This window comes from Tigriopus californicus, chromosome 7 (genome assembly GCF_007210705.1).
Source record: "Tigriopus californicus strain San Diego chromosome 7, Tcal_SD_v2.1, whole genome shotgun sequence".
NCBI classification, from domain to species: Eukaryota; Metazoa; Arthropoda; class Copepoda; order Harpacticoida; family Harpacticidae; genus Tigriopus; species Tigriopus californicus.
The window spans coordinates 13,927,824-13,938,873 of record NC_081446.1 but is presented as its reverse complement, the minus strand read 5'-3'; the positions used below and the strand labels follow the sequence as shown (position 1 = coordinate 13,938,873).

Sequence of the window (11,050 nt, the reverse complement as noted above, 5' to 3'; positions counted from 1 at the left end):
GTGCTATTGAAATGAAAGGTTATATTCATCTATCCATTACCTTTCAATCTTTGCATGTTATTTGGTCTACCAACGAGTTTGAGTTGGCAGACCGAGCTAGGCCTGGAATGTAGGGTTGATCTGGAATGCTACTTAAGAATTTGTTTACTTTGTCCTTGGATAATGCTTGATTATAGGGATTTGCAAAGACCTCATTGTTGCAATTCTCCTAAACAAACATTAACAATCAGTAACTTTGGTTGTCTTTGACATACACTGATATATTTTAGCAAAAACAAGTATGTAAATCTTCCAGGCTTGTTGAGAGGTCTGGGAGCAACTTAAAGAAACAAAAATTGAATAGCTGTAATTTGAATAAATAAGAGTTGAGAGTTGGATTGAAGAACTTGATTCCCATCATGTACTTCACAAAGTATGAGTGGCATGTTAAAACCGATTTGTATATCTTTTGAAACAACTAGGACTTCAAACAGGTAGGGAAATCTGCTTTAATAACTTTTACTGAAAGACAATTTTCTTTTTTTGGTATTGTGCAATTCATAATGCGTTTCAATGGTCAAGGCAAATTGAGGCCCAATTCTTCATATTTCTGATTTTAGGCATTCACTTTAGTGGTGTTAAAGAGAGTACTAAAAAGTTTTTCTTATTCTTATTCTAGGATGAGACAGTGATTCCTGCAGAACATATTGTAAAGGACTAAGATCGATTGGTTTAGTATAGTTGTTTAGAGTTAATAGAGGTGATAGTTAACTATGACAAATGTTTAGACTTTAATTATTGCAAGGATCTCTTATCAGATATTTGGGTGACTTTGCCACAAACCCAAGCTTCATCATTCCATTTTAAGAAGTGAGCATATCAAATTTTTGGATTGGTATGATAACTCTTGCTGAATTTCAAAATGAACTGATTTTCAAAATGAACTGATTTTCAAAATGAACTGATTTTTGAGGAATTCCAAATGTTTTCAAAGGTTTTTGCTTTGGCTTCATATCACGTCACTCTATTAGTTATGCATTGACAAACTGAAACTTTGGTCGAAAACAAGAGATATGCACATGTTTCTGACACTTTCAATTAGACTTAAATGAGTGTTTAGAACATCAAGTACCAGAAGTGTCACTACTTGCTCATTCTTTCTTACCTCTTCATGGTGATTTTTGCCTCCAGAATTTCCCTATGGACACAACATTGGTGATTTCGCCATATTGGAATTGGGCAATTGAAGGTGAAATTCACATTTGACCACAATGTCAATGGGAAATACCCTCGTGTTGAAAACACTTCAAGAACAGCTTCATTGAATCATAGATAATCATGTCCAGGGTGCTCTGGACAAAATAAGGTCAACAATGATGTTATTTTGACACTCAATTAACGTAGATTAGTGAAATACCTGAGTTCAGGCGAATTTTTTGCCGTCCTGGTCACTTCTTGACTCGAGCGCAACCAGGGTTCAAACAGATTTGATAGCCAAAGCCAGCTTGAATTTTTATTGGAATTTTGTCATTGGTCATGGACATGGTTTAACCATGAAATGAAGTTGAAAATAATAACAAGCATTTCCACAATAATGCAGTTCAAAATATTTGACACTTGGTGGCTTTCCTTCAATGAAGTGTATATATTAAACCTTATCATTAGCCTCCTCATTTGAAAAGAGAAGCCCTGAATGAGCAATTTCAAGGCAAGTAGGACGAGTCGAAAATTCCAGCCCATTTCGCCACTTAATGCCAAACTTTTGACCCAGCCGATCAAGCCAAGACAAAACCAGCCTTAAGACATAATACAGGCTGAATTGGCGTTGCTACTTTGTTGTTTCTCCCTTGTGGGTCATCCAAGAAAGAGAATCTGTGACTGAGCGGAGTCCATCTCTTTTTTAGAAGTCCGTGCTATATGTTAGGAATGATTTGCACATTAGTCATGTACAAATTTCGAATGGAGAAGTAGAGGTCTTAGTTTGCCATATCCGAGATAAAAAAATGACCTGTCTATTGTAACAATGTATAGACCCCCTTCTTGTTCAGTGAGCTCCTTTATGTCATCTCTCCAATTCACTGGAAAAGAGTTGGATCAGGCAGATTGCTTGAAAGTTTTCTTTGTAGGGGACTTTAACTTTCCGGCTAGCGTCGTAGAGTGGGAGGCCAGTCCCGATGGGTACATGTCAGTCGTTTGAAAAGCTGGAAGAATTTGCGATCTTGCGTAATTTCTCCCAGCACATTGGTGAAGCCACCAGGGCGAATAACGTTCTGGATTTGCCTCCCAAGGCTTTTTTCTCTTATGCGAACTCTAAGAGAAAAATGAATCACTTTGTTGGGCCTTTTGAGGTTGATGGGGAAGCCATTAGTAATGTAGAGGCTATGGCTAACATGCTTGGAGATCAGTTCTCCAATGTGTTTTCAATCCCACTGAGTTCAGAAGCAAAAGCTCATTGCTCTAACGATAGTCTGTTGAGATTGATAAGGTAAGACCTAATTACTACTTTTTCTATCAGCATATTGTTTATAATATTCGTTGCCCCGCTTCAAAAGCTTAGTATCACTGCCAGTTTCTCTTCTTATGCTGACGATACAAAGTTAGTTTCTGGTAGGAATGGCCAAGATTCCAGTAGCCTTGCAAAGGACTTAAATCGAATCTACTCTTGGGTAACTGAGAGTAATATGGCCCTGAACGGAATGAAATTCCGCTCAATGACATTTGGGTCAACTCCTTTAAATACTCCACTCGTAGATAATGGAGGTAAAGATATTGAGCAGGTCTCATCTATGAAAGATCTAGGTGTAGTCCTCCAAAATAATGGAAAGTTCGATGAGCATATCCAGCTGAAGGTGGGTAAGGCTTTTCAAATGTGTGGTTGGATATATCGCACGTTTAAGTCCAGAGATAGCATCACGATGCTAACTCTGTACAAGTCGATTGTCCAGCCACATCTTGAATACGCCTCACCCATTTGGGCTCCAATGAGTTCAGCAGGTTTGCAAAAGGTCGAGCAAGTCCAAAGATGTTTCACTAGGAACATCACAGGAATGAGAGAGCTCTCGTATTGGGAAAGGTTAGAACGGTTGGGATTGTACAGTACTCAGAGAAGGTACGAAAGGTATCTGATATTGTACGTTTTCAAAAGTATCCATGAGCTTTGTCCCAACCCAGGGTTTAGGGTCAATTCTAGTGACCGTAGAGGCTTAATGTGCGTTTTGGGAGCACCTTCAAGTCTTCGAGAATCCAGGCTAGTTCGAACAATGAAGTCCACATCTCTTCTTTCTCGGGCTCCTTCATTGTTTAATTTGCTTCCCTCTGATATTCGTAGGGAATACGTAGGCCTTGTTGATCCGGTAGCATCTTTCAAGTCAGACTTGGACAAATTTTTAGATAGCATTCCAGATCAACCCTACATTCAAGGATTAGCTCGGTCTGCCAACTCAAATTCGTTGGTAGACCAAATATCATATAAAAATTGAAAGGTAATAAATAGACGAATTATAATCTTTCATTTTAATAGTACTGGGGATTACATTCCCTGTACCCGTGAAAAACCAAACCAAAAAAAAAAATATTTGGCCAAATCTTTTGAACTTGGGCATGCGCAACCCAAGCAGAGATCCGTTGTCAATTGCGGGGGTGGGGCAGAAAGTTAGATCAGGAAAATCACAAAATGAGAAGTTTTTGGCCGTTAGAGCCAGATTGGGAAATAAACCAGGCATTGAGCCAAAGCCACGTTGCCGTGTCATCATTGGTGCAGCTCATAGCTATTCCTGTATGAGTTGATTTAATTTGCCATAATATGAAATATATTTAAGTAAGTTTGGCCACGTTCAAGAGCTTGTGTACAAATCAAAGTGGATGCAAGCCCTTACTAAGGGGAGTTAAGTACAAGACTACGTGCTCTGCATGGGAGGCCCAAGCTGAATCCTGCCAAAAAATAAAATACAGAGTTTTTGAAAACATTATTGAGCAAAGCCTTGCCCGAATCCAAACACTTTACAAGTCTTTGTTTGTTGATGCTTTGAGCCGGTGAAATGTCTACAGGTTTTGAAAACCAAAACTATTCACATCATTGCCTTCCTGAAACGTTTAAGCACTGATTGATTTAAGTGACTCCACCCCGTACCAGGTCCTCGAGAGCCACAACAAGAAAAAGAGGCACAGAATGTGGATTTCGTCGATTTTAGAGGTGTGATTTGGAGCGGATAAGTTCTGGTGCCATCGGCAAACGAGGGCAAGAGCATCCAGAAACAAATTGTGGAAATCTTTTAAGATTCGGGCAAGACGTTGGAACATGAAATACATTTTTTTTCTTCTTTTATTCACGGGCTTTTCTAACCGCTACAGGGAATGTAATCCCCAGTACTATTAAAATGAAAGATTATAATTCGTCTATTTATTACCTTTCAATTTTTATATGATATTTGGTCTACCAACGAATTTGAGTTGGCAGACCGAGCTAGTCCTTGAATGTAGGGTTGATCTGGAATGCTATCTAAAAATTTGTCCAAGTCTGACTTGAAAGATGCTACCGGATCAACAAGGCCTACGTATTCCCTACGAATATCAGAGGGAAGCAAATTAAACAATGAAGGAGCCCGAGAAAGAAGAGATGTGGACTTCATTGTTCGAACTAGCCTGGATTCTCGAAGACTTGAAGGTGCTCTCAAAACGCACATTAAGCCTCTACGGTCACTAGAATTGACCCTAAAACCTGGGTTGGGACAAAGCTCATGGATACTTTTGAAAACGTACAATATCAGATACCTTTCGTACCTTCTCTGAGTACTGTACAATCCCAACCGTTCTAACCTTTCCCAATACGAGAGCTCTCTCATTCCTGTGATGTTCCTAGTGAAACATCTTTGGACTTGCTCGCCCTTTTGCAAACCTGCTGAACTCATTGGAGCCCAAATGGGTGAAACATATTCAAGATGTGGCTGAACAATCGACCTGTACAGAGTTAGCATCGTGATGCTATCTCTGGACTTAAACGTGCGATATATCTAGCACTCATTTGCAAAGTTTTACCCACCTTCAACTGGATATGCTCATCGAACTTTCCATTATTTTGGAGGACTACACCGAAATCTTTCAGAAATGAGACCGGCTCAATATCTTTACCTCCATTATCTACGAGTGGAGTATTCAAAGGAGTTGACCCGAAGGTCATTGAGCGGAATTTCATTCCGTTCGAGGCCATATTACTCTCAGTAACCCAAGAATAGATTGTTTCTACTGTAGATCCCAAAACCATTGATTCCAATTTTTAACTTTTTTGCTATGAACAGCAACGGAACTCGTCACATACAATGAAGTTGTGCCCCATGAAATCCCCTGATTGAAGCTCCCACAAGGTGTGGCAGTTCCATGACGATGTCCCAGATCTTGCATTTTTTCATCTAACCGCCTTATGATTGAGGGCCGCCCAAACCAAACTTTCACTGGATCTTATGGTTGCATCACTAGAGATTTGGAACTGCGAGAACTGTAAGTGCTCTGATACGGAAGGGATGAGTCTCGCTAGCACCGGCTGCCGCATGTGTTCTCAGCAGTCAAAAGAGGTTTCTTTTATTCAATCATCAATTCGGCAGGCATCCTTTGAAGTTTCACCTTTTATTTCAATCTTGGATCATCCGCTTGTACATGCAAATTACACCCCTAAAGTATCAAGTGTGGGCAAAACACGCGCCGCATGCCGTGAACGATGGATATAGGGAGTGGGTAGATTTACACTCTGAGTCTCAAACAAGTACGACCTCTCGGCTCTCGCACTTGATTCTTTTCAGTCCAACGAGTTCGTGGACAAACATTTGAATGAATATTAGCGCACCCCATCATCTATTAATTACCATGAAACTTGCTACCAATTAATAACCCTTCCCCATTTCCCATTTTTCTTCCTTTTGTATTAAAATTCATGACAAATTTAAACTTGTGGAAGGCCTGAACTTGTGCAAAATTTCCTGAATTTGATCGTTACTCAACGTTTGAGTGTCTGACATTATGTAGTCCACATTTTGTAGGGCCTGCAGGGTCGGAATTTATTTAAGATTATGTGCTAAATGGTTGAAAAATATTCTGTAATGGTGAAGAAATTTGACATTTTATGGACAAAATCTAGCCATTTCTGAGGCCAATTTATTTTTGTTTTAATCATCTTTTATACCCTCTTTTGGCTAGTCGGCGAAACATCCACCAACTTCTATTGTGAACTAATATTCATGGTAAGTACCTTGTTACCATGAACCAACCATGTCGATTGTGATAAAAACTGGCGAGAATCATTTCATAAACGATTTGGCTCTGGTTTATGGGCCCCAGTTTGACTTGCAAAGTAATATTGTAGGTAGGCTCAAGCCGAGTAAAAAGTAAAAAATGCGATTGAAAAGGCACTCCAGAAATCAACACTTCAATGTGACAACAGGGCAAAATGACATACTCTACAATTCAACCAATGGTTAACCTGCTTGCCTTTCATCTGTTGATGTTCTTTCAAGGAAGCGTTCGAAAGCCTTGTTTCTGCCAAAATATTTCTTTTTGGTTTAGTTTTTCACGGGCTTTTCTAACCGCTACAGGGAATGTAATCTCCATTACTATTAAAATGAAATGTTACAATTCGTCTATTTATTGCCTTTCAATTTTTATATGATATTTGGCCTACCAACGAATATGAGTTGGCAGACCGAGGCAGTCCTTGAATGTGGGGTTGATCAGGAATGCTATCTAAAAATTTGTCCAAGTCTGACTTGAAATATGCAACCGGATCAACAAGGCCAACATAAGCCCTACGAATATTAGAGGGAAGCAAGTTAAACAATGAAGGAGCCCGAGAAGGAAGAGAAATGGACTTCATTGTTTTAACTAGCCTGGATTCTCGAGGGCTTGAAGATGCTCGCAAAATGCACATTAAGCCTCTACGGTTATTAGAATTGACCCTAAATCCTGGGTTGTGACAAAGCTCATGGATGATTTTGAAGACGTACAGTATCAGATACCTCTCGTACCTTCTCTGCGCACTGTACAGTCCCAACTTTCTTAGATTTGTCATTTTTTTGTCTGAGGATTCCATTTGTATTTATCAATAAAAAATAATATCAATAAATAGTTCATCAACATGAAGTTTAGGCGTTGTAAGCAGGAGCAGGAGCAGGATGGTAGGCGTTCTTGTGAGCGGGTTGGTAAGGCTCGTACTTGGCCTCTCCCTCGTATCTGACATCAGCCACATAACCGGAGTAGGCATCGGCAACACTGTAGCTCACGATTTGGGTGCGACCATCGGGAAGGGCAACACGGTATTCGCCGTTGGTGGCATAGTTGTCACGGTTCTCGTTTTGGGCGAAGTTGGATCCAGAGTAATCATCAGCCACGGCATAACCGTATTGGTAGACAGGGGCGGCCTCATACTCATCACCATGAGCATGACCATGAGCGGGAGCAGGGTGATAAGGAGCAGGGGCATGGTGGACAGGGGCGGCATGATGGACAGGAGATGGGTGGTATGGGGCAGGGGCGTGGTGAACGGGAGCAGCATGGTAGGCAGGGGCATGGTGAACGGGAGCGGCATGGTAAGCGGGAGCATGGTGAACAGGAGCGTGGTGGGGAGCTGGATGGTAGGCGGGAGTGCGGACCTCATGGCTGGGAGCGTGGGCAGCAGCGGTGTACTTCTCCTCATTGTAGGCCTGGTTGACCTCATTGGGTTGAGCGGAGGGTTGGCTCACCACATGGGCATGAGAGCCACCATGGGGCTTGTGGATGGAGGAGTGGACAGCCGGGGCATTGCCGTGCTTGATGGTTTGATGGCTGGATTGATCAGCGGCGGCCAAAGCCAAGACGGAGAGGACAGCGACGAAAGCCTGGAAGGAATACATTTGTGTAATGAACGAAATTGCGTATGAAGTAGGGGTTTTACTGTAACTATGTCACTGCACTTATTTGTTCACTCGCCATCGGAAAGATCAGCCCAAATAGAAGAAAAACACTTCAAGTGTTACCTTCATGTTGATGATTTTGGATGTTGTTGTGATAGTTGATTATCTTCAACTGATACCTTGTCTGTGAAACCGTAACCAATTTATATCCTTTGGTTTGTTCTTGTCTGGCCCGTCATGATCGCCCCTTAACTCTCTGTCATGAAACAGGCGGTGACGCATGTTTCCATCCATTGACACTCCTTTGAGACACGTGGTTTTTGCTCCCCCCCTCCCCAACTCGCAACCAATTGTACTTCTTACTTGAACATTGGCTCGCTTGCTAACATTTCCAGCACACGGTGCGCTCCTTGTCTAAAGAAGTGCAACCATTTCCATTTCTTCAATGTTTTGACATGGTGCAGACATCAAGTTAAGTTCAAACCCTTTTAGTCTTATTAGAACACTACAAGACTACTTGATAAATTGGTATTAATAGCTATTTAACATAACTATTGATGAACCCTGCCATCCCTTACTTATTGAAATGATTTAGAGGACCATGGTTTGATGAAAAGACTTTCGAAAACTAATTTTGTCGCCCGTTAATGCTTGTTTATTGTTTCGATGGACACTAAGTATTAAAGGACATATGATGGTGTATTCAATTCGCCTAAAAACTGCTCATTTTGTGATTAAGAGACAAGTGCATCGATTTTATTTTTTAAAATTCAATGAAGCAGAGACAAAACGAGAAATAGTTATTTGCAACTTTTGTCGAGCCGTGAAAGAGTCAATAAATGTGTTGGGGAGAATTTGCGCCATCCATTCACGTCTTAGCCATTTTTTTAGTTAGAGCTAGTACTTGTATGCCGCTTCTGTGTTTCTTCCGAAGAGCCTGCGCGCATCGAATTTGCGTCGTTGAACCAGTGGTGGGTAAGTCAAATACGCCCTCAGGCCAATCACGTTGCCCATAGTACATTGTCCCCGGAGTCTTTCCGAAAGGTTCATCTCCCTCTACGCATATTTGACGCAATATTCAGGGTCCCTTCCACTTTTCTGGAATGAAACACATCAACTGTCTTTGGCAAAATTTAGAATCTTTCATCAAAGGGCATAACAGATGACCAATTCGCTTCTTGGTAGTTATTATTTTTCTCTGTTTCTTGAACGATTGAACAGGAACCCTGGACAGGTAAGTCCCCACCCTTGTAATGACGCTTTGAGCAAGCACCTAAGGAAGCCGGCTGGAAACGCTTGAGTTGCCTTTGTTCGACATCTTCGAGATGCGTACGTCCATTCTCCTCCCCTAGAGTACGAACTAGTCTTGGAGGCTTGGCCCCACTTGAAAATTAATTCATCTATGTGCTTCGTGGAGGAGTTGGCGCTTTGTATCTCCTTGGAAATGTCAAACATCCATCTAATCACAGGTGGGCGATCAGTTAGATGAGCTGTAACAAGAAGAGGAAAGAACTGAGCCACTTGCTTGAGAAGTAATTTGATACTAGATTTGGTGGTTGCGACTTGTAGCTACCAGATACAAGGAGTCGATTGAGGTGTAATTAAAGAAAATTATACATTGGAATTTTCTTCTACTCAAGATCACTTTAAAAGCGACCCGATCTCCTTAATCCCTTTGTTGCATTATATCTACGAAAACATCAATATTTGACTTCTTTTGGTCTTTCGTTCTTTTCATGAAAAGGCCGTTTCGAAAGCATGAGCACGGTGAGTTATTGTTGATTTTGATGTTATGTTGACATTGTGAACCTGGGTCTTTAACGAGAGAATTGGTTCGAATTGTAAATAGTTTTAAAACCGAATTTGCGAGTTTTTGCAAAAGACATTTTAGGCTAAACCCAAAGAACCTATGAGTCTATATCTTACTGATATGTATCATAAAGGATGAAAGGTGGAGAATTAACGGAAAAAACTTTCTTGCTTTGCAATTGAGTAAAAAACAGTTCCGTAGATTTTCTTAAAGGAAACTGCTTTTTGCGTCATGCCAATACATTTCTGATTCGTCCATTGTGTTTGCATGGTCGTGATCACTCGAAGTCGCGGCACAATAAAGCTGACATCGTGCATCAACTCTAAATCAAAAACGCATCTAACGCATCTAACCCATATTTTAGAGGTTTAGCCTTTCTTTATTGTCATAGATAGAGATAAATATCATCAACATGAAGCTTAGGCGTTGTAAGCAGGAGCAGGAGCAGGATGGTAGGCGTTCTTGTGAGCGGGTTGGTAAGGCTCGTACTTGGCCTCTCCCTCGTATCTGACATCAGCCACATAACCGGAGTAGGCATCGGCAACACTGTAGCTCACGATTTGGGTGCGACCATCGGGAAGGGCAACACGGTATTCGCCGTTGGTGGCATAGTTGTCACGGTTCTCGTTTTGGGCGAAGTTGGATCCAGAGTAATCATCAGCCACGGCATAACCGTATTGGTAGACAGGGGCGGCCTCATACTCATCACCATGAGCATGACCATGAGCGGGAGCAGGGTGATAAGGAGCAGGGGCATGGTGGACAGGGGCGGCATGATGGACAGGAGATGGGTGGTATGGGGCAGGGGCGTGGTGAACGGGAGCAGCATGGTAGGCAGGGGCATGGTGAACGGGAGCGGCATGGTAAGCGGGAGCATGGTGAACAGGAGCGTGGTGGGGAGCTGGATGGTAGGCGGGAGTGCGGACCTCATGGCTGGGAGCGTGGGCAGCAGCGGTGTACTTCTCCTCATTGTAGGCCTGGTTGACCTCATTGGGTTGAGCGGAGGGTTGGCTCACCACATGGGCATGAGAGCCACCATGGGGCTTGTGGATGGAGGAGTGGACAGCCGGAGCATTGCCGTGCTTGATAGTTTGATGGCTGGATTGATCAGCGGCGGCCAAAGCCAAGACGGAGAGGACAGCGACGAAAGCCTAAATATGAAACACAATTAGTTAGTATTTCCAAAGGGTTTTATTATTATGCGTTTTCGTTTGCTTGCTGTATTGCGTACCTTCATGTTGATGTTTGGATGTTTGAGCCTAAACTGGATACCTTTGGTTATTTCCGCGGCTCTTTTATAGGTTTGGTAAAGTTTAGAGGAGTGGCGTTGCACCACAATCACTCTCACGTCACTTCAAACTTCTCTGACGCTCCTACGGATCTGTTA

The 11,050-nt window shown here is 42.0% G+C and overlaps 2 protein-coding genes across 2 annotated transcripts; both read right to left on the bottom strand.

The window, feature by feature from the left end:
* Positions 1–6,918: 6,918 nt before the first annotated feature.
* On the bottom strand, positions 6,919–8,214 carry LOC131883582 (histidine-rich protein PFHRP-II-like). Its single transcript, XM_059231084.1, has 2 exons — positions 7,977–8,214; positions 6,919–7,838 (listed from the first exon to the last, which is right to left on the bottom strand). The coding sequence occupies exons 1-2, from the start codon at positions 7,980–7,982 to the stop codon at positions 7,107–7,109; spliced, it is 738 nt and encodes a 245-aa protein (XP_059087067.1). The 5' UTR covers positions 7,983–8,214; the 3' UTR covers positions 6,919–7,106.
* Positions 8,215–10,019: 1,805 nt separating this feature from the next.
* Positions 10,020–11,050, bottom strand: LOC131883586 (histidine-rich protein PFHRP-II-like). The gene is made up of 2 exons (XM_059231087.1): positions 10,895–11,050; positions 10,020–10,814 (listed from the first exon to the last, which is right to left on the bottom strand). Exons 1-2 carry the CDS (start codon positions 10,898–10,900, stop codon positions 10,083–10,085), a joined length of 738 nt encoding a protein of 245 aa, XP_059087070.1. The 5' UTR covers positions 10,901–11,050; the 3' UTR covers positions 10,020–10,082.